The following is a 23549-nucleotide window of genomic DNA, read 5'->3' as shown; positions in this document are numbered from 1 at the left end:
ATACCTAAGCATGGGGACAATGGGTGACAGCTCTAGGTACAAGGACACAGGTGTATAAAGGCAGCTTGGGCTGGCAGGCTTCAAATCCCAGGCCTACATTACTCTCTGTGAGATGTCTCTCACAGTGTACCCATCTGTTAAATGGGAATAACAGTAGTACCCAGTCCCGTGTATATATATATAGACTGCCAAGATGCGTGGTTACAAAGGTAGGGAAAAAAAACATTAAAAAATCACGTGGATTTCTTTCATCATGTGAAGTCCTTTGATAGCTTCCCAAATGTAAGCCCAGTTCACATGATTTTCTTTCTTCTTCTTCTTAAAAATTTCATTCTAACCCAGCTAACATTTTTCAGGGAATTTCCTTCCAGGGAAAAAAAATTCTGATTATGTAAATTAAATACAACCATCTACTCTGCAATCACTGAGATGAGTTGTGAGGCCCTAGGTTTTATAATGAAGGTCGATTATGGAAGCTCTTTTCTAGAAGGAAAGACAAGGGGAGCTAATATGTATATATTTTTTGGGGGGGTGATTTATCCAGGCAGAAGCAGAAAAATGGAATTAAATTATCTATTGAGTTTCTCTTAATCCAAAGGTTTCAATCCCCCTGCCACGAAAAAGGATAAAACAAAGAGGACATCTCATTTTCTATAGGACTCATGACTATAGGAAAATACACAAATAAATCCCTTTTTAAGAAAAATCTAATTTCTTCACTTGGTCTCTTTCCTTCTCCTCTATATCCCCTCCATACCCTGAGCTCCCACCGAATTTCTGAAGACAGACTCTCACCCAGTGTAATTAGCTGGGAGAATTACACACGGTTACATGGGGTAAGATGCTGGCCCTCTGGGACCTCTGGGTACAGAGAAGGTGCCAGGGCTGAGAGGCAGAACAAGGGGATTGTGTATTAGAAAACCTCAAGTGATTTTCTCAATCAGGAGATAAAATGCATTGTTAGGAAGGACACGCACAGCAAGGCTTGCATTTGGAGAGCTGCGATTGCAACATTGCGTATTTAAAAACAAACTGCCAAAAATAACCGTTGTCCCAACTGCTCTTTAACCTTGGTAGGAGGAGGAGAGCAATCTGTGGTGTTTTTCCCACTTCTTCAGCAAGCGAACTTGTTGGGTGGAGACCATGGTCAAGGTTGGTGAGCCGGGGTCGGCTGTCAGCGGAGCTGGAGTCAGCAGGACTGTCCCATTTTATTGCACCATGTACCTGCAGGGGGATCTGTTTCTGTCATTAGCAGGGTTGTTGCAATACAGAAAAGTATTGCTGCTCATTGGCTCCTTGGGGGAATCAGAATATTTCTGTGGTTGGGCAGGCAGTAAATCTATAATAATGTCATGAGTAATCAACCTGAGGCTCTCTCCTGAGTGCAAGACACTCTCTTGAATCAGAGAACTTACACTGTTTCGATTTCCAAAGACTCAGGTGGACAGCAGCTGAAGCCACGCCTCCATTTGGGCAATGTGTCCTCCTGTTCTCTATTCTTAGGAAAGAGACATGTGTTCAGACAGAGTCCCGTGTAGGAGTAAACTGACAGGTGGAGCTTAATCCAGCGATACCTGGATCTTTCCAGGCCAAACCCCAGGTTCAGGCATTAAACCGGGGGTGGGAGGGAGTTGTCCCAAGACATGGGGTATGAAATTATAGAGACCCTGGTCAGGGAGGGTGGGAGCAGCAAAGAGTCATTAAAGTCTTTGTCCTTCCTGCTTCCTGACCACAGCCCCTCTCTAAGATGGTGGAAGTTGCCCAGCCAGGAAACAAAATTCAATAGCATTACTCAGGAACCTCTTTACCAAAAACAAGTTTTGTCAGTCAGCAAGTCACAAGGATGGCCCTTCAATTACTGTGGTTCCCTAAGGCATCAAATTGTTTCCCCTTCTTGTCCTTGACGGGATGCTCTCCACCTGGACCACCAGAGATACATACCCACCCACCCCCCGCCCCAGTCTGGCTAACTTCTCTGGGATTGGTGCAGGCATCACTTCTTCCAGGGAGCCTTCCCTGATCTCCCTAGCCTAGGCTGGATCTCAGTGCTGAGCCCACAGCATATCCTCAGTTGGCATGCCCAGTGCTGGGGGATCCAACAGAGCATAACGGTGAAGAACACGGGTTGCAAAGCAGGGCATCCTGGCTTCAAATCCCTTCTCTGCCATTTCCATGAGTGAGACCTGGGGCCAGAAATTATTCTTTACGCCCAAGTTTCTTCATCTGTAAAACGGGAAGAGTAACAATGACTTCGCATTTTTTTGATTCAAGGATCAATGAGCTGATACATACATGTGAAGCACTTAGCAACGTGCTGGTCTCAGAGGTGATGCTCTAGGCATACCTAGAGCTTTATCATCAATAACCATATATTTTTAAATTATTGTATCTTATTTTATGTTTTTGGAGAGTGTGTGCGTGCGAAGGTGGGGGGGGCGGCAGAGGGAGAGAGAAAGAATCTCAAGCAGGCTCTACATTCAGAACAGAGCCAGACGTGGGACTTCATGTCAGGACCCTGAGATCATGACCTGAGCCAAAATCAAGAGTCAGATGCTTAACCGACTGAGCCACCCAGGCACCCCAATAACCATATTTTTTTACTTGCTCCCAAACTCTCAGTTCCGTGAAGACGAAGAATATGCTTTGCTCATCACTGCATTCCCAGTGCCGTCATCATGTGTGCTGCATAGTAGGTGTTTAGTAACTACGAATGAATGCATGGTCTGCTGCCATTTTGTTGGGGAAGGGCCAAGTCACAGAGAGTTTAGTGACCTCCATAAGCCCGTGTCTCACCTTCCTGCTCTCATTATATCACATCGCAAGATGGATAGATAGGGAAGACAGCTCCGTCTGCTTCCAGTGCAGGTTCATAGCATGTTGACCTACGTCCTGGCAACTCAAATGTAAAAATATCACCAAAACAATTATGTGCATGCACCCGCTTAATACTCCAAGACCAGGTGTCCTGGGGGTACAGAAATTAAATACGCAGTCCATGTCCTTAGAGAATTTACATGCTCAGAATACCACACTGACCACCCAGGAACTAAAGGCAAACCAGCAAACCAAGGCAATACACAATGCTCTGGGAGTTTGGCATAGGGACCCATAAAGGAGGACTGGAGGAATCAAGGAAACGGAAGGGAAGAAGGGGAAGTGGGCAGCTGGTCCCTATGGAGGGGACAGGGGGGCAGGTCCAAGCACGGGGCACTCACAGGGTCTCGTGCAGACATAAGGTTGTCTTTGGAGGGTGCTCACTGAGCACAGGAAATCACTGTTGGCTGGGTGGGGAGGGGCTAGATTCTTGAGGTCTGGTCTGCTCCCTCTGTTGACTGTAGTCAATTTATCAACCTGGGAAGCTGCTACCTCTCTAAGATATCATCCCCTACTTTGGGAGAAATAGACACATCTAAGATCTAGAGAGCTCCTCTGGCCATAAATACAGGAGCACCTTGTGTATCCAGGACACTTAGCTAGAGGCCAAATACCCCATACCCTCCGTGCACCGACGCTCGTCACACTCTGTCCCTGGGGGGTGTGCCCCAGAGCCCGCTCTTCCGTGAGCTTGGCCTACTGAAGCCGAGCACACGTGCTGGCTCTGGGATCCCACGGACTTGGGGCAGAGCCGAGACCCCAGAACCAGAACGTCCCAATGGACAGCAAGACCTCCAGAAGCAAAATCCGTACAACACAATAGAAGAGTTAAACAAGTCAGAAGAGGAAGGGGAAGGCTCCAGGAGGCAGGCATACACCTAACAGGAAGTGACAGCACGAGTATCAGTAGGAAAAAGTCGCAAACCTTCCCGTGACAAAGGACACAGATGCTAACGCGGCTGCTGGTTCATTGTGCGTCCACACACACAAGACGTGACAATCTTGCAAAGCACTTGTTATCAGTTTTGCAGGTGAGGAAACTGAGGCCTGGGAAGTGTAAAAGGTCACAAAAACTCAACTCTCACCTATCTGATCCAAATGGACCTTACCCAGCCTCGGACACAAAAAGCGAAGTTTAAAATTAGAGGCCTGAATCATTAAGGAAAAGTCGACTCCCCTCACTCCTGGTTCTGTTTAAGAAGACAGGGAAGTGTGGCTCAGAATTTAGAATGTTCTTTATCAGAAATCCTTTCAAAACAGGACTTTGGAACTTTAAAGGAGTCGGCCTGAGGATCTAAACATTTCCCTGGGATGGAGCACGGTCCTCCCGCGGTGGATGAGATAACGCGGTGCGGAACGCACGCCTAAAACCATTCGTATAAACTTCATGTGGGTTTTTTAGCCCAAGAAACGTTCTGTCAGGTCTTCCTAGTGCTTTGTGCACTTTGTGAAGCGCGTTTTTCCAAGACACCCATCTGGAAATGACCAATTCTTAACAGGGCCCAGGCTCTCAGTTCTGCTTTGACTCGGGCTTCTGGGAGGGAGGGAAGCCAGCCTGTGTGAGGGCTCAGGAATAAGTTCTGTGTCATATGCAGGTGGGTGTTCTTAAAAATGCATATATCTTAGATTTCAGAAATGGAAAAGATTCCAGTCTGTGTAATATGTTTCTAAAGCCCTAGTGTCCCGCCTACTGCCGATGACTCAGGTGAAAAGCAGTAGTCCCCTCTTCCTCACCACAGGGAATGAGTGGCTTCTCCCTGTTTGCTCAGAGGGCCCTGCGTCCTGCCCTTTGGTCCCTCGGCCACGTCTACATGGCCAGGCCACGGGGGCCTCTGGTTTCTGCCCACAGAGCAGCCTGCGGGTGGCTGGGGGTTTGGATTCCGGCTCACAGCCCGAGGGAGGAGTCGGAGAGCTCCCCACAGATGGTGGTGGCCTGGGACTGAGTCAGGCAAAGCTGGGGCTATGAGTGAAAGTTTCCAAGCAGACAGCGGGCTTAAATGGAACAAAATTAACAAGCGGCCATTAAGGGGAAAAGGTCTGTCTGGGGTTTATTCTTCAGCGGGCTCCATCTTTGGGTTGTGGGTTTCAAGGCACAGAGAGCCAAGGGCCTAGGGGCCAACTCAGGCAGGCCTGCTCCTGGATCTCCGGGAAACCCCTGCTGTTATTCCCGCACACAGGAGCAGGGGGAGGTGCTGAGCGCGGCCCTTCCTCCACCTCCACGGTGGGGCTGGCTTTTTCCTGGTGTTCTTACTCACTTTCCCTTTTGCAGGGGTGCTGCTGCTGTGCCCTGTCAAGAGGAGGACAGTGCAGGGCGGCCTTCTCTTGGTAAGCATCCATCCACACTATGGGCCTGGAGAGCCAAGGCCAATTCAAAACATGCACCGGAAATGAAAAGAGAAAGAAGTCTAATTTCCTTTGGTAGTAAGTGCTTTCCAAACCCAGGAGCTCCCCTGGAAAGAAAAGGACGGAGGGCGAGAGAGGAGGAACCAGGCAGAATTTCGGACACTTCAATTAGGTTAATTGTTCCTCTCACCAGCAAGTGGTACAAGGCAGTGGGGGAGGAGAAGCTCTTTTATTCCAACTGCAAATGGCCGAGGAAGAATGTTAAAAATACCTTGCAGGGTGAGAGATTGAGAGATTGAGAGAACCAGATGTGTCGTTCTAAATACAAAAATCAACAAGAATGACAGAGAAATGGGGAATGGAGGGGAAACAGGGGAGGGAGAGAGAATTAAGGACGAGGTTAAGCAGTGGAGGCTTGACCCCAGCAGAGCCTTTCTGACAACTTGGCACTGGGGAAAAGAGACCCCAGAAAGATTTTTTTCCTGACCTTCCTGACCTTTTCAGTTCAAACTAGAAGCATCCATGGGGCAGTGGGGAGAAAAACAGGAAGCTACTTAGTAAGGATGATAAGCCAGAAGATAACCTGTAACTCGTCTGCTTCCCACTCCAAGTCCAGCAAGAGGCAACACCCTTGTCCCCTTTTGCTGCCAGACACTCCAGCAACCTGAGTGCTCCCCACCCCTGGGGCTGAGTCCTGTGTGGGGGAGGCAGACCCTGCGGCCCCAAACAGGGCAGGAGCATGTTTTCCTGGCCTTTCATACTCCCCAACGTGTGTTAAGCCATGCTCACTAGCTCCCTGAGTTTTTCCTTCCAAAAGCCATGCCTTCTTCTCCTGCCACTGTGAATATACATAAGATGGCCTAAGAGGCCATTTCCCTGGGAGATTTGCTGGCATAAGCATAACAGAATTTGGCCCTCAGTCGACAGAGGTGCTTAGTCAAATTTCTCTGAGCTCAGATCCAAGCTCTCTGTACATTACGCTTCAGTCTGTGCCAACCTTCCGCAGCCCAGCCAAAGGCCCTAGGAGCAAGAACACCCAGTGTAAGAGCTCTTCTAACAGAAACTCTTGCTGAAGTCCACAGCAGGGAATCAGCAGGCCTGAGATGCTTTGCAAGTATATCAGGCTGTGTATTTAACTCAGACAAAGAGGAACTGATGAGTTACCCTATGTCATCCACTGAGTCAAGAGTAGAGCTAGGATTAGAAAATCTGTCTTATGACTCTTCATCACATGAGGCAGCCATCCCAGAAACCCTCCAGTTTTCAGTGCAGACTACCTCTTGCTAGGAGAAAAGCATTATGTAGGTGTCAAGCAGTCCTAGGAGGATACCAATGACATCAATTCACCACTCGCAGTCTAGCCCTGGTTAAAGGGGGGCCCTGTCTCCTCCACGAGGAGGACGGCCTGGCCTGGAGGTAGGCCTGCTCCCTTGCACCTTTCTCGCCAGCTGGCCCTTTTATTAATTTTTCTGCATTTGCAACGCCTTGGTCACAAGGAGTGTCCAGACTGTTTAGGAATCATAAATGGACACCGGACACCCAGCGGCACATCGTAGGGGCACATTTGGAAGAGGACGTGATCATCAGTAGATTCTTTTCTGCACAGAAAATTCGCACTATTGATTCAATGCGCAAAGACTTTCAGATAGAGCCCGCTGGCTGGTACAAAGCACATTCACATTCTTGACATTACATTGCTACCTGCTTCTCCACCTTAATTTAAGGGACCTTGGTGTCAAGAAGGTATTTCTAAAGCACTCACAGATGTCTAAATGCCCACTTGATATCTCCAAAGCCACACATTTCCAAGGTGGCAGGACTGATGTTATGAGACCAGCTGAGCCTCCTTGGGTGACTGGCAAGATCTCTGGGCTTCGGTTTTCTCATCTGCAAAATGTGAGTCCTGACCAACTTCCCAGGGCCATTGTGAGGACTGGATGGAGTGATATTTGTAAAGCAGTTAGAACGGTGTCGGTGAAATAAATCTGTAACACCAGCTTTGAGATTCCAACCTGTGCAGCACAGGTAAAAAGAATCAAAGAGAATCTTAGACCTACCAGTGTAGACTCAGATTTTTAATTCTCTCTCTGTAAGGAAACCAGCTGCTGCTTCACAAAGTAACAGCCTGACCCTCCAGGGCTGGACGCAGAGGAAGTCTCCACTTGGGGATCTGGCTACCAGTTTATTAAGGAAGCCGCTGGGGTTTCTACATGTGGGGGCAGTGGTGGAAATGGGGAGATCTCCAAGGGGAAAGTAAACCCCAAAGTCAAGAGCTGGTATATTGCAGTCCAGCCCTGGCCCCTAGATGGAATTCTCCTCCACTACCCACTTTGAAGATAGGGTGCTTGTTCTCTACGCTTTTCACTCAAGAAGGCTCTTTCCTCCATACTATGGGATGCCCTAGGCCTTTATTTCCCCTGAAAGAGAACATCATCTTGAGGTTTCCCTCTGGGGCCACTGTTTAGCAGGTGGGTTAGGGGTGCTGTCATTAGGTGGCAGAAGTGGCAGGAGCCCGGGGCGGGGGGTGGGAGTGTGTGTCTCACGGGTGCACAATCAGGCGCTTACTTGCAGTCGTGCTTCTCAATTTCGAAGTGAGGGTTGAAGTTGAGGACGATCTTCTGGTTGGGTTCAGGAGCGTAAACAATCCACTCGCAGTTCTGGTGGGATGGGTAATCCTGGGGGTACCCTGGGGAGGTGATATAGCCAGCGTCTTTGGAATTCAAACGACCTCCACAGGGTGAGTCTGAAAGAGAAGGCAAAGAACCCAGAGAACTTCAAATATGCTATAGCCTCTTCTCCCCCTTCCCTGCTTCTCTTCCCTACCAGTGGCTGATTAAAACTGTTCTACAGACCTTTTATGGCAGTCCGGAAGACTAACCTACTTACTCATTCAGTGGAAGAGATTATTTCAGCTCATCCCCCGCCACTCACCCAACACACACACACACACACACACACACAGATGCGTGTGCAATCACACACACTCCCTAAAGTAAAATATTCCAGAAAATGATCATAAATATTCCCAATTACATGGTCTGAGATGAAACGAACAAGAGAGCTGCAAACGTAACACACCCCCTGCCTCTTCTTGTCTCCTCTCCTTGGCCCATCTTCTTCTGTTCAAACCTCTCCTCTCTATCTTTATCTCATAAATCCTTCATGTTATTCGGTGTCTCCCAGCCCAGCCCAGGCAGCCAGAAGTAACGGCTCCGGGAACTGACAATAGTGGTTTTGTGGTGCCGACCCACAAGCGAGCCTGGTAACAATTACATGTGATGTGGAAGAAACAGCTTCAGCTTTGGGCCAGAACAGGCCCTGGAGGGTGATTTTAGCTGCTTCTTCTTCTTTTTAAGAAAGAAAAAGCAAAAACCCCAAACATTTAATTCCACATCCACCACAAATTTGATTTATTATTTCATTATACACCAAGTGGAAAAAATCTGCATTGGCGAATTCACTGGCTCTGACCTCAGAGCTTCGACAAAAGTGCTTTGTGTTTTTCCCTTGCTTCCTACCCGCCATCCCTCCTGCCTCGTCACCACCACCAGAGTGTGCTGCTGCTTTGTCCCACAGCAGCCAGCAGCCGGCCATTTGAAAGGCCAGGGCAGGGGGGTAGCTGCCCCCCTCCCTCCCCCCGCCCAGCAGTGCCTGGCTGGGGGTAAACAGCTTCATGTGGGCCAGGAGGCAAGGGGGCGACTTCAAAGGCAGAAAAGGTGGGCGATGACATTTGAAGAATCTCATATATTTGGGAGTGAAGTTCTGTAATCCCCAGGAGGGGTTCCTGGGAAATGGGGGGTTTTGCTTAATACCACAGGAGAACAGAGGACGGGAAGGCACCAGAGACCTGGAAATATTCAGAAACCTCCCGGAGGAGACCTTCCTGAGACATGTGCCTCTCTTAGCATCAATCACGATTTAATATCGCCATCTGCATGGAGCAGCATGGGCCCGTGAATTATGTATCACGGCTCAGCAGCCACCGTACAGGACGGGGTCTTTCTCCTGTGCTCGCTCTTTGAGGGAAAGGGTCATGCATTTTTTAACTCTACAGGTGCACTATACTATTCCCCATGTCTGTTGGCATTACCGTCTTCCAGACCTCTGCTTTAGATTACCAGCCTGACAGGCTTTAAATGCATAAAAGATGGGCATGCCGCACAGTGGTGCTTGGGACACACAAATCCACGCAAGTAGCCTTTTAGGCATCGTGCCTCCAAGAGCTCAAACTGTGCCGTGTTGAACTGCCCAGATTCTAATGGATTCAGGTTCCATTTCCTACTGGGTGGAAAACAAAAGCAAGCCATTTCCTCTGGCTAGCAGAGACCACATCATCCCCTAACTGATGACCCTGCACCCTCCCCAGTCCAGCAAGACAATGGGCCGAGCCCTCCCGCAGACAGAGAGGGGGCCCGCGGAGGCCCAGGACCGCCCATTCCTCCCGCAGCCAATCCCCGCAGGCTTGCCCACACCACTGCCATGCTGGGCGCCCAGCACCTTCGAGCAAGTCGCACTGCGGCCCCGTTGGTGCTGGCTCATGCATGTGAAATCAGGCTGAGAAGGAACCTCTGAGAAAGCAGAGGCGTGGGGACTTAGATAGCCAGCTGCTCTTACCAGGCTAGCAGGAGAGGGGATTTTCTTCCTGCCAGCTGTTTTGCTGAAAACTGCAGCCCTGACGCATACTCGCCCCCAAACCACACTGTTCGCCTTGGAACTCAGAGGTACTCTGAGCTGAGCTCCTGTTCAGTAATTGTGACGGTTTCTACATCATCCACACTCTCTCCCTCCTTCTCCCACCCTTGCTCTCCTTCGCTCCAGCCATTCCCAAAAAGGAGAACTTCTCCTCCCTCACCTCCCCCTCCAAGTTCAAGCTTTTAGGAATCAGACCAGGCACACACAATCAGCAATAAAGACAGGAAACTTCCTCCTAGGAAGGTTTCATTTCTCATCCACACCAGGAGTAATCACTTCCCCACTCAAAAAAATTTGAAACTATATATAATCCATAGCTGATAGTCTGTATTTTCCACTGTAAAAACTTAACGGAAAGAAAAAGGAGTAACTCATTTCTTTTTTTTTTTCTGTCCTTTATCTGCAAAAATCGAGGCACTTTATTAAAATTTTTGAAAACTCATTAAAACATCTGCTTTGCTTTGGTGTAGTTAACCCCTTCGGTACCCAAGCATGTATAAACTCACATTCTTGTTCGGATGGCACTCACACTCAGAAACACACGCTCACATAGATATGGCGCAGACGTTGGGTCCATATACATATTAGAAAGTCACACTTCAGCCCCGTACACACTTTCACACCCGCTTGTAAAATATCACACACATCCAGCAAGATAAATGCTACAATTTTTGCCTCTATTTTTCTTGGAGAGAACTGAATCCTTGAAAGATATCAGTAAAACGTGTAAAGAAAACACACTAATCCTTCTACGTCTCTTCTCCATCATTGATATTTCATTTCCAGGTTTGGGGACCCTTCATTTCTTGAACACAAACACGCCCCCACTAGAAATGAGCTAGACTTTCTTCTGAAGAGCTCTACCCTCCCTTACTTTGGAGGCCCGTCTTGTGTCCCAGAAGGAACAGCATAAATGCTCTCTGTCCTGTGTCGGAGGAGTCCAGCCGAGCCAAAGGAGAGTTGAACTCGAGGGCAAACCCCTTTAGGCCAGTCTCCACATACAGAAGGGAAGCCGACCCTGTCGAAGCTGGAGCTACTGAGCCTGTTCGGTGAGTTGACATGGGATTTCTTTCTCCAACTATTTTGTGAATACCTTTCACCTGGGGCAAATTCATTTCCCAAAGAGAAGCAGGCAAACCCAGGCCTGGGTTTTCTCCTACATCTGGGAGGGCAGCCTGAAGGATGAGCCAGCTCAGGCCAGATAAAGACCTCCCGGAGGCCCAAGAATAAAAGGATTAAAGTGACACCTCTAGACCTAATTGGAAAGAAAGAGAATAAATAATAAGTCCTAAAGTCACAAAGGTCTGATTCTTCCCCCATGGTGAGTATTTCGGTGTTTTTATTTGACATGTGCAAGGTCAGATTATTTCTGACATTTGTATCTTTCTGTCTCTCTGTCTCTTTTTTCCCCCTCCTCAGGTGCCCTTGCTTTGCCGGTGGCCAAAGCACCATCTGAGGCTGCCTAGAGGTAACCTGGCTCTGGATCAGGTAAAGTGATGTTGTGGCCACCCACTTACAATTCTGCGGCACTTTGCCAGCTTCAGAAGGAACTCACCCTTCTACAGAACCAATTGAAGACCAACCACTAGTTCCTGGGTAATATCTGACTTTTAGGAAGTAATGAGAAGTAAAAGAAAATGTTTAAAAGTCTGCTCTGCCTTCTAAGGAAATTCAACTGGAGTTGTTTTAAAGGAACCCTGTATGGTCCGAACTTGGCACTAATAATCACTGAAAGGAAGCCCTGACTGCTGTGGATACCTTTAAATATCAGAATTACAATGGCTCACTCCAGGCCAGGCGGAGGCACCAGGTGACACCAGGCAGCAGCCTGCGGGCAGTCCCTCAGCAAAAGAACAGTCCCATCCCTGGGCTTAGCTGAACTGAAGGAAAAAGTCCTTGGCCCCAGCAGGGATATTTAGGACTGGCTGAACGTGGGACTGGAGAGTCAGGCTTTTGTCAGAGGTGGGGCTGGGATAAGCCAACCAAGGTTCTAGGAAGGGGATGGGGTGGTCCTATAGTAGCAAGAAGAGGACAGTGGATTCTTCACTCGCTGACCTTCCCAGGTCTCAGCTTCCCACTCTGTAATTCAATGAGTGGATTAAACCAAGTGTGTAGTTTTCAAACTTCTTCTCAGCAGCGTTTGTTTTCTCTTTGAACAAAACTCTACCCAGAACTCCGATGTCCAAAGCAGGTAGAAGCGGAGCTCTCTTGGGTGCAGGAGGTGGGGCGGCGAGAAGGGGTGTAGAGTCGGGGCCCTTTAGTTCCCTTGTCTCCTCTGCCGGGCTTTGGGGAGCACAGTCTAAAACCCACTGAACTAGACCTCAGTTCCCTTATTACTTTAAAATGTCTTGTAGGGACACCTGGGTGGCTCAGTTGGTTAAACGTCTGCCTTCCGCTCAGGTCATGATCCTGGAGTCCAGGGACTGAGTCCTGCATGGGGCTCCCTGCTCGGCAGGGAGTCTGCTTCTCCCTCTGACCCTCCCCCCTCTCATGGTCTCTCTCTCTGTCTTTCAAATACATAAATAAAATCTTTAAAAAGTTTTTTAAAAAATTCCTTGTGAAAGAGAAGGAGTAGGATTAGAAGACATCTATTTCTTGTACATCTCCGAGCGTCATGCGGAGAAGAGCAGTTGGTCTCATTCTCCCTAAAAATAATAGACTTTATTTCCTCTATAATTTATCCTTTATCCACAGCATAATCCCATCCTGTTCCTATTTCCAAAGCATTGCTTTCATTTCATTATTAGCAGCAAAGCAAAGAAGCAGTTCCACTTAAAAAGAGAGAGGGTTGTCACCCTGCCACTTCATTAGCAAGAAACCTTGTCTTCAACATGGTCTCACCACCGGCAAGCTGTGTGGCCTTGGGTAAGTCAGGAAGCACCTCTGAGACTTTGTTGTCTCATCTGTAAAATGCAAGGAGTGATTCTAAAAGTCAGTTCCAGTCCTTAAATTCAAGGCCTATATGGGGGGGGGGGAATCCTATAGCTATTACCCAGAGATTGTCTCCCCTCCTAGAGAACAAGACGGTCATTCAAGGTGTTACTCCTGTTTCATCTGTCTGGTAAGCCTTGAAACAACCTCTAGGGTTTTTCCGATGAGCATGCCTGTCTTGCATTATGGAGAGTTCAAATGTCTTTTAACCAAATTAGTCCTACTGACGTGAGTTTCTTTCCTTAACCGAGTCTGTAGCTGCACATTTATAAATATTATGGATACGTAGTTCTATGTGTGAGCATGTGAGCAACACTGATGCATAAAAAGGAAGACCCAGAAGTTTCTTCAAATCCCTTGCCTGAATCATCTAAGTCCTCTGCTCAGGGTTTTAACCAAATTTTGCTCACTAACCCCGGATAAGCTGCTTTTAAGAGTTATTTCGGTGAGCTGAGGCTGGATTTTGTTTTATTCAAAGCGACTTCAGTCTGTCACAAGACAGTCTCATAAAATCTGTATCTTGGCTTAAGCTGGGAAGAAATGAGCCAATCCATCAGCCCAGGAATGCGGCTGTTTGACCACTTCCTAAGGCAACTGGGAAGGGATGCAATCTATTCAATTTATGGGGCGGGTGGCAGTGAATGATGGACTCCTGTAGGCCCAGCAAATGGAAATCCCTGTGAACTTTTGCAGTGATAAAGTTCAAAATCTGAATAAAAGAACCTCTGGGAGGGCAGGAAGGAGGGGAAGAGAGGACGGGAGGGGAAGGCAGCACAGAAGCATGGAGAAAGGAGTAAGGAACCAGGCAAGCTCCCTCTTCAAAAACACCTGCAATGGATTCACCGAGGACAGAACCGGGAATTGGGTCTGGAAATGGGACCTTTGGAAAATCATTTCCCTTTAATCTGGATTCTAAAAATGAACCTTCCTTTAATCGTGAAAAACGAAAGTTTGATGTGATTACCTCCTCTGACCTCGAATCATGCCACCTGTGGTAACCTTGTTATTTGTCATCTTATATCATAAACAAATGCAATTCCAATAGGGCAGCCAATATAATATCATTAGTTTATATTTATGTCCACTCTTTTCCAGCCCTCATTGCAAATGCAATTTTGATGCCATTGATGAGAGATCTGGGATTACAATTCCTGCCCATTTCAATAGACATTTGGGGGAGGAAATAGAGGAAGAATAATTTTGAGGTTTCTCCAAAAACCAAAGGAGAAAAAAGAGGTAATATAATATTTTTTTTCATTTATTTTGATTAACCGAACCGATGGCTTATGTTGAAACATCAGGGGCTCCCCATTGGTTAGTGAATGAAATCCAAACCCTTTGGCCTAGCCATGGGGCCTTGCATTTAGCCTAATGAATCATTTCTGACCTGATTTGCAATTATATCCCTCCACACATTCTAAACTGTAGCTTCTGAGTGCTCTCCAAATAAACCCAGTGTCCATTTCTCTGCTCTCATCTTCCCCTGATATCCCTTTCCAGCTCCAAAGCCCATCCATCCTCTCAGTGTAGGCTCACATGCCACCTCCGTCCCCACCCCCCGGGGTCTCCCACACCAAGAGTACTCATCCAGCCTCCATATCGTAAACCTCCGAGACCCAAGCTCTTTAACGTCTTCTAAGGTGTGCGAAGGCTCGGGACAGCCTTATCCATTCCGCTGGACCATTGAAGCCTGGGAGCAGGACTCCTTGGTCATTCATCTTTGGCGAACTTTATAGGATCAAAACCAGGGCCTTGCCCGAAAGTCAGGCTCAGTGAGGTTCGCTGAGTTCCATCAATTACTGGTTGACTAACGTAACACCCACAGTATCACTAGCTAGCACAAACTCTGACTGTTCCCTCCTTAGTACTCCCTTCCTTCCCAGCCCGCAGCTGCTATTAAATGTGAAGACTTTTCAGTGGTGAACTGAGAGTTTCAGTTAACGTGTTTGGGATCGTGATACCTGTCATAAGTCAAGGTTGAGTTATGTGAACCAGGTCTCCAAAGACACTCTAAACTCCGGAGAATAATGATGCAGTTCAAAGGATATTTACATTTTAATCCTAGTGATGGTAAAAATAATTTATCTGAGGGTTTCTTCCCTCCCCCTCCCCTCCCCCCCCAAAGGTGACTTCTAGGTATTTGTATCAGTAGCACCAGGAAGATGCACAGTACTTCATCACTAAACTGCTTGCTGGTAATTGATGATCTCTTCTCTCTACCTATCCCTCCCCATCTCCCTTCCCCTGGCCTCCAATATGCCTTTGGGGCACATCTGTTTTATTTTTCCCCTTTATCAAAACGATTATTATTACTACCGCTCGGCCCAGTAGTTTGCAATTCCCTTTATCTTCTTCGCTGAAAGACTGGCCAGAGCCCAGATCATTGGTTCTTGGGATCTTTGGAGGCAGTGAGCAGGGGTTCACTGGATCTGTGCAGGAAGCTGGCCAGCAGCCCCATCCACTGCGCGCTACCGGGGAGAGCTTTCCTTTTGTTATTCCCAGCCTCCTCCCTTTTTCCTGGATTAGATCATGACTCTTTTATGAAGACCCAGAGGGAAATGGGATTATTAAGAGTCTTGCTGGGTAAAAGCTATTTTGTCTTTATGATGACTTTCTTGAGTTCAGCTGCTGAGGGGCCTTAATGCCAGAGTAGAAGTTATCGCATATTCCGGGGAGTACCTTCCGCACATGCCCCCTGCTGAGCACACTTGCAGTGATGAAGGATGGAAGAGGAGAAAAGAAAGGAAAGGGGGAGAGATTAAAAAAAAAAAAAAAAAAAACCTAAGTGGAGCTGAGAACACCGAGAGCAGAAGAACAAGGAGAGAAAACAAATGCAATGAGGAGATGTAAATCTAAGATGGAAATCCAGCAAAGAATATTGCTCTCTGAAGATCAGTGTGCTGAGAGATCATCCGAAGCTTATAAAACAGACAAACGTTCAGTGGGGTAAGAGCTGAGGATGATAATTATTTACTTATTACAAAAACTCATATAAATCACATAGACTTATCACAATGGTTATAATCTACTTCCTACGTTCATGAGATACGTTTAACCTCACTGAAGCTCTTCTGAAGATAAATGCCTACAGAATTGGACCAAACAGTACTCTATGTAATGTGCCGTAGCACAAAAACCCCATGCGGTAGGTATTACTGTCAAACATACTTTACAAATAAAGAAACTGAGGTACGGAGAGATGAAGTGTCCTGGACCACAGAGCTGGCAAATGGCTGAACTGGATTTTCAACCTATGCAGTCTGGCTTCAATGCTCTAGAAACTGGGAAGCCCAAGGCAGGGCTCCCCCAAACTTCTTTGTGACAAACTTATTTAGTGGCATTTAGGGAAAGACAAATGTTTTGCCCGTGTAGAAAACTGCCTTTGCTCTTCCCGTGCCAGTAATCTGTCTTCGTGAACAATGAGAGATGTGTTCAAGGCTGGGGTGTGGGAAGGGCTGGAAGCACTTAGCATCTTCTCCCCTCCCTGCACGCACTGGCACCCTGCTTCTGTCATCCTGGCCCTCTTTCCTGTGTACCGGAAACCAAGGTGTGTCTTTGGGGGAGAGAGGGTGGTGTGGATAGGATGTTCAGGTCTGAAACCACGTGCGACAACACTGAGGGGTTTTTTTGCTGGCAACTCCCCTTTCTCTCCTTTCGCCTCAACCCCACGCATCCCTACCCTAAATGCCATATTGTTATTGTTCTACTGGATAGGAGCAGCATTTTCAGAAATGGGGGATTTATTTTTATAGCACAGCTGGTCTGCCAAAGGTCACATAATTTGGCAACGTTCCCAGTGGTTAAAAATTAATTTCTTCTTATTAATACGACCAAGGTCCCATAGGATCGGAGCTCAGCCTTATCTAAACTTGACAGCTTCCTAAACCTTCAGAAGATGCTTTCTCCTGGAGGGCCAGCCACGCTTCAAGGCCACTGTGTCCAGGAATCCAGCCTCACTGAATCCTGTTAGGTAATGAAACCATTAAGTCCCTTGGCCATTTCTCATCAAGGCAGATAAAGCTTTGCAAAACACTGTAGGCTGTCTAGGACAAACAGGCAATATCTTCCAGGAATGGGTTAATTAAAAAAAAAAAGTAAATTCCTTACCTGGAAGGAAAGGTACAAAGACTACTTTCTGGGGATCAAACTCATGTCTGGCACTCAAGGAGGGTGCCTCAAAGATCATACGGTGGCAAATAATGGTGAGGATAAAATACTTCAGATATGTTCATGACAACAGAAACTACTGCCCAGATGTCACGTTTCAAGTCCTTTCTCAACAGTGGAAGAAATTAAAAGGTATCATGCTTCTGCTCCAACTTCTGAAAAAGGAAAATCTCATCTCTATTTCCTAGTCTCTCCCAGCTGCACTTTCGGGGAATACATTCTGTAAACCCTTCCCAATAAACCTGGCTCTGAATTCTATCAACCAAGAATTGTCCCAAACTCTGATCACCCAAAGTCAGCTCATTTCTCCTGATTACTTTAATAAGCAGCTGAATGAAATGAATATCACCAGGCAGGGGCCTCAGAATCATGGAGCCAATGGTGTTTTTCCCCACAGATGCCCCCAGACCCCTCCCAGCCATTGTTTACATTCATGTCTCATTGCATATGAATTGGCATTTGGACTCTAACTTTTCCTATACTAAGGAAGATAGGAGCTGACCTCTCTGGTTGCAGAATGTGGACTTAACATTCAACAGCAGGGGATGAGAGCCATTCGGTAGACAGCAGGAGTCCTGTCAAGATATAGCCTGGGGTTCCAGTCACTGCAGACTTCCAACCTTACATTTTGCCAGTTGGGTGCTCTGTGACTTAATCGGAGGGCTCCGCAGAATGACATCAAAGTCCAAACCTGCAGTGCTGTCTGGGCACTCGCAATCCTACCAGGCACCTCGTGGACAAGAAGGTGCTTGCCTGGAGCACTCATGAGGAGCTCTCCTCTTTCCACTGTTTTGCACTGTGTGCTCTGTTGGCAACTGGTAACAGCTTCACTATCTCCAGTGGCTGCTTATGGGGTAAAGTTTACCCGGCACGCACTGAATGTGGGCATGAGACCAGTCCCCAGAGCCTAGAGCAGGCTGTCTGTGTACAATCTAGGAGTTCAGAGTTTTGCTTGCAAATCATTACACCTGCCCACAGTCATCCCGCATTTTGGGGAGAGGGGATAAAAAAGAAAGCCTTATCAAGTGCCTAGAACATCACTGCTTCTAAGATTTGTTTGAACCCAGACCTGTCTCCCACAGACAATTTACACCTCCTATCTGATCATCCTCTCCAGACCCAAGGTTGATTGCCCGCGTCTGCCCGTGTCCATGGCAATGGTGTTTAAACCCAAGCGTAGATCAAAGCTCTGGGGGCGGAACCGGGGGGGGGTAGGTGTGTGGGAGGGAAGGTTGTTGGTTATAAGGTCGGGGTTCTGTCGGCCACAAGTGGCAAGTCCTGGAGGTGGAGACATTGGGGCTGGGAGTTGCCACCATCTGAAGAAACCCATTGTCAGGGCCTGAATAATTTCCTGAGCAAACCCAAGCCCCTCCCCCCCCCATTAACTCTAGCAAAGGGGAGATTCGAGGCCAGGCACTGACGAGCAGTGGCTAGCGCCAGGGGGCTCTCCTCTCAGTCCGAAGCCGAAAGGAAGGGAGGCGGAGGGAGGGCGGCGAGCCCTGAGCACAAGCCAGTAAACCCGAGCGTGGATCCCCTCCCCTTTCAGAGAAATTCAACCGGAGCCGCAGAAGCTGCGACACGGATGAGCCGGATCCCCTAAGCTTGCCAGGAAAGCTGATTCCCACCCCACCCCCACGGTTCCCAGAGGAGAGACCGGTTCATTCCACCGCCCCCCCCCCACGCCAGCCCCTGGACGATGGCTCTGCTCTGCGAGTGCCCCCCACCCAGCCGCCGGGCGCCTGGGACCCGGTAGGAAAAACTGCGGTGCAGTCAGCCCGAGGCAAAGGGTGGGGGCAGCCGTTTAATCACAGCTCGCCTCGCCTCCATTAACTTGTGTTGATATTAAAAAGAAATCAATCAGTGAAAATGAAGCATTGGCCATGAATATTTCTCTTTCTCACGTGGAAAAGCAAGGAGCGAGGCGGCGGGGGAGGGGAGGCGTACCGCGGGCGACTGCAGAGGTTTCTCCCAAGCGGAGAACCGCAGCGGCGACTTAACTTTCTGGCAGTGGACAGCATGGAGGAAATGCCGCAAGCCTCTCCCTGGGGGTGTCCTTAGTCAGGAGGAGGAGGGGACAAGGCTGGAGTTGTTGGAGGCGGCCAACTTCTCCTAGGCTTGAGCCTTGCTTTTGCTTTCGCTGGGAATATTTTTGCCTAATAGAATGTTTATGGATCGTTCGGCTCTGTTTCTGCTGCGTAGCCCAAACAAATCGATGCGGTGTTAGAGACGGCGCTGAGGGGTGGGGCAGGCTGGGGGGCCACCACGTCCCCACCACGTGGATGCCCGCGCGCCGCGTGCTCTTCACCTGCTCAGGCGCACCGGCGGGCGCTGGGCGCTGCTAGAGGCGGTGCAAGTTGCACGCATTCCCGAGGCTAGAGCTGGCTCCTTTCCGCCCCTCGCCGCCCTCGGTTCTGAAATCCCACCATGAATTCCCGCCACCCAGTTCGGCCAGCGCTCGGATCCCCAGCTCAGCCGCCCCGGGCCTCAGCCCCTCGGAGCCGGCCCTCCAGGGGCGGCGGGGGGAATTCAGCGCACAGCCGAGCGCGGGAGACAGGAGGGGGCGCTCAGGGCAGCGCCCGCGGGGCGGCCGCGAGCCCCGAAACCCAGGCGGGAGGGAAGCAAGCAGGCAGGCAGGCAGGCGGCGGGGCAGGGAGTGGAGGAGCCTGGTGCGCGCAGCCCATGCGGCCTCCCTGCCGCCCGCCAGTCCGAGAGGCTGCCGCCGCGGCCACAGGGTTGTTTGCTCAGTCGCTCCCTCTCCTGCACCTTCCGCCCTTCCTTTCCCCTGCCTCCTTCTCTGAACGGGTTCCCGCCACCGCTGCCGCCGGCTGGGCTCGGCCCCCTCCCAGCAGGCGCGCACCGGGTGAGTCAGAGGTCTAGTAGGGCCTCGCCCTTTGCCACCCGCTGCCAGCTACCCGGGTGCCAGTCGGGTGCTCCGACGGGAAGCCCGAGCTCCCCGCGGTTTGCGATCGCCTTTTCGAGTCGCCTTTTCGAGGGGCTGGAGAATACCCACCCAGGGCGGGTCCCAGCTCGGCATCCCACAAGGAGGACCCACCCCGGGTGCCAGGCTGCCTGCGGCGTCGTAGTGGGTGACCTGCCCCGCGCTCCGCGCCTCTGGGCTTCTCTAGAAGTGACGCAGCGGGGCCCGGGGCTAGGGTGGGAGGGGGCTCTGCGGAGAGCGCGAAAGGCAGGTGGCGGAGCGGGAGTGGGTTCGAGCGGGTTTCGCACACACACGTACACTCCGCGCAGCGCTCGGGGACAGATGTGCGAACATCTGGGGTAGGAGATGGCCCCTGAGTCTTCACGACCCCTCCCGCTCCGCAAAGCACACGGAACCTGAAGTTGTGCGTGTGTGTGCGTGTGCGCGCGTGTGTGTATGTGAGCGCGCGCGCCGGTGTGTGCCCCAGTGTGCGCGCGCTCGCCGGGGCCTACTAGAGTCCGTGCCTGAATACATAATATACCGTGGGCATCTTCACCGTGTGCGCGCGCGTGCACACACACAGACACAGAGAATTACACAAACATACATAATTTATGCAGCATCTAGGTCTGTGGGAGGTAATTTAATTTCGCTTCAAGCTGGGAACTTAGAATTAAGGCAAGAGGGGGTGGGAAGACACAGGAAATCTCCCCAAGTGAGACCCGAGCCCATCTCTTTGATAGGATTTGCAGCTGCCCTGAAGACCAGCTATGGAGAGGAGGAGCCGCCAACGTGTGGATTTGGATAGCAAAGGCATTCCTCAGTCTTTCTTCTCCTCAAATAAACAAGCTTAAATGGGGTGTGCTGGCGGTGAGAGCCAGATCACCAGGCGCACAGATTCCCCTTTGGGCTCCCACAGGACCCCCTAGGCCGCTGTGATGGAGGGGAGGTGCCCAGGAAGCCGCAAGGGGTTAGTCCTACTGCTGCCGCGGCGGTAGCCTTCTTAGTGCCTTCTGGTAAGGGCACTTCAGGAAGGCTTTATCTCCTCTTTCTCTTTTCCCTATTTCCTCCATAGATGGCTTCCCCATTCTCAATCACCTGTAGCAGCTTCCAAGAGTTTTGTCAGATTCCCGACACTGTTCTTAGAGGGGAGAGAGCCTCACTCTGGAGAGTGGTGTGGGGAAGGAAGGACAAGCCCCACTGCACCCAGAAATCCCTTCTCAGGCCCTGTGCCCCTTGCCAGCCCTCCTCCCCGCTGCCAAATGCTGGCCCCAGACTGTTCTGGGCCTTGCAGTCCTTATCTCTGCAGTCTGTCCACACACCCTTTTTGGCAGTGGTTGAGAACAAATTCCACTCAAAAGTTTCTAACCACTTCAGAAGAGTAAGAGACCTTCGAAGGCCACGCAGTTTGTTTTATCTAATAATATTTTTTAAAAGAACATGATTTACTTTCCCAGAAAACACATGGATGTAGGAAAGAGAGTGGGGACGACCAGCGGCCTTGGTTGCCAGCAGTGCCCAGCCCCAAGCCCCTAGCTCAGCTGCAGGCCAACTTGCTCCATCAGCCTGCGCCCTATGATTTTGAGGCGTATCCACACATTCTGCAAAGAATCCACAGCATTGGAAAAACAAAACTAGACTCTTGTGTTTCCCAACCCCTTCAGTTAACATTGCTCAATGTAGCTAAGTGGAGAGAATGCAAATGATTTATATTTCACTGGCTAGGTTGAAGAAACTCAAGGGAGATGTGTTCTGTTTCAAGACAGGGGGGAAAAAATCCCCAAAACTGTAATGCAAAGGCTTTGTAGTATTTTTAAACCTTTGATTCAGTCCATATGTGACATCTGAACACCGCCAAATTCTATGTTTCAAAACACACACACACACACACACACACACACACACACTCCTAGCAAGAGAGAAAAGTTGGGTTTTAGGAGCGGTGGTGGTATAGGGAGGGCCGGCTGGGATCTCTCTTTAAATTATTTAGTATAGAAGGAGCCTCCTATGCCATTCCATAGGGCCCGTATAAGCCGTTGTCTTTTAAAGGGAAAAGCGTGTTGAAATGAACAGAAAAAACTTTCAGGGGCTTACCTGGTTGGCCTCTCACTTCGTGTCCTGAAAAGTAGAGAGCTAAGAAAACCCAGGTGAAAGGAAACATATCCATTTTGGAGAAGGAGGCTTTCTCCAGGGCTGGATTTGTAGATTTCTTGTATAATTTTAAGTCTTTGTGTTTTTCTCTCTCTTACGTTCTTCCTTACACCGTCTTCTGCAAAGGTTTCTAATGGTCAGTGTTTCCCTCCTGGGTCCTGGCGGCCCGTCTTCACCCTTATTCCTGCTGGAGTCTCACCTCACTAAGAGGAGGGTGGCTCTTGAAATCGGCAAAGCGGGAGCAAGCTGGGAAGAGGGGACGGGTTTCCTCTCTTAAAAACAAAACGCATCTATGTCCTCTCCAGTTCCTCAAAGTATCATTTCCTTTATCTTACAACATCACGAAGATTTCCCGAAAGCCAAGCGTGGAAAAAAAAAATAATAGTAAAAAGAAGAGCCCAGACTTGCCTCGGGCATCACACGGTCCCCAGGCAGCTGTGTGATCTCAGAGGCGTAAACTGACACACATCCCCCGGCACCCGGGACCGACACGCGGGCGGAGGCAGCCACCGCCGGACGGCCCGAGTGGGAGGCGGCCGCCCAGCTCTTGCCCTCGCCGGGTTCCCCTAGCGGGAGCCTCCCCAACGACTACACCCGCTCGGCCAGCCTGAAGAGGGGAGTTAGAGGAAAGAAGCTGCGGCGGCTGCGGCTGCGGCTGCTGTTGCTGCTGCTGCTGCCGGCGGGGCGGCGGCGGCTGGGATCGCCTGGGAGTGAGCGAGCCCCTCTCCGAGTTCGCTCGCGCCCGCCCTCACCTCCACCTCGCCCAGCGCCTCGCCGAGGTCTGCGCGTCTGAGGATGTGCCGGGGGCGGGCTGCGGGCTGGTGCCTCGCTCGCCTTCTCTGCTTCCCCTCCGGCTCCCCCCAGCCTTTTCAGGCCGAGCAGCATGTGGATGTCAGAGCCGCGGCAGAGCTATCCGATTACGCGCCGGCTCAGGGCCCGCCCCTTCTGTGTTCCTGATTAAAGAGGCAGCCGCGGAGACGCGCGGCGCACACTTCAGCGCCGCGGCACCCGGCTCGGGCGGGGCTGCGGCGGCTCCCCCCCTCCCCCAGCCGCGGCCCGATCAAAGTTGAGGCGGCTCCCATCCAGCCTGTCCTCTCCCACCCAGTCGCTCCTCTCCCACCAGCACCTCCCGCCCACCCCAGGCACCTCCGCGCCTGGCTGCGCCCGGCCGCCCGTGCGCAATGCCCGGGAGAGGGAGCGCCCCGGGGCACCTCCGGGGCGCACTGCCCTTGGCCGCGTCGTCCCCGCCCGAGGGAGACTCTGCAGGAAATGGGGGAAATCCCTGTCCTCCACCACCATAACCACCAAATTCCCGGGCTCCGAGGCCACACACGTAGAAGCCAGCACAATGCCACGCGCAATGTCGTTACAAGAGGAGTTGGGTGGCGTACGGTGTTTGGTGTAGGGAACCAGGCGGCAGCTCAGCCATGCGTTCGCACAGGCAGCAGTGCGTGGCGGCGACACACACGGTCAG

General features: G+C 50.2%; 1 protein-coding gene and 1 long non-coding RNA gene across 5 annotated transcripts in view; one reads left to right on the top strand and one right to left on the bottom strand.

The window, feature by feature from the left end:
* Positions 1-23019, bottom strand: part of NRP2 (neuropilin 2) — a 113831-nt gene extending 90812 nt beyond the window's left edge. For 2 of the 4 annotated variants that reach the window (XM_034655035.1, XM_002920498.4), the window contains exons 1-2: positions 22019-23018; positions 7783-7960 (exon numbers count right to left, since the gene is read on the bottom strand). In XM_034655035.1, the coding sequence (XP_034510926.1) occupies positions 7783-7960; positions 22019-22091 (251 nt within the window). In that variant the 5' untranslated portion in view covers positions 22092-23018. Of the gene's footprint in view, positions 1-7782; positions 7961-22018 lie in introns of all 4 variants that reach the window. The other 2 variants (XM_011226558.3, XM_002920496.4) reach the window with 2 other exon arrangements.
* LOC117801125 lies at positions 4768-10831 on the top strand. Its single transcript, XR_004623579.1, has 3 exons — positions 4768-4909; positions 5144-5199; positions 10696-10831. It is a non-coding gene; the product is annotated as an uncharacterized LOC117801125 (long non-coding RNA).
* Positions 23020-23549: the final 530 nt, after the last annotated feature.

The sequence above is a fragment of the Ailuropoda melanoleuca genome, chromosome 2 (assembly GCF_002007445.2).
Source record: "Ailuropoda melanoleuca isolate Jingjing chromosome 2, ASM200744v2, whole genome shotgun sequence".
In the NCBI taxonomy this organism is placed as follows: domain Eukaryota; kingdom Metazoa; phylum Chordata; class Mammalia; order Carnivora; family Ursidae; genus Ailuropoda; species Ailuropoda melanoleuca.
Note: the sequence above shows the minus strand (reverse complement) of the source record. Positions and strands in the feature narration are given on the sequence as shown.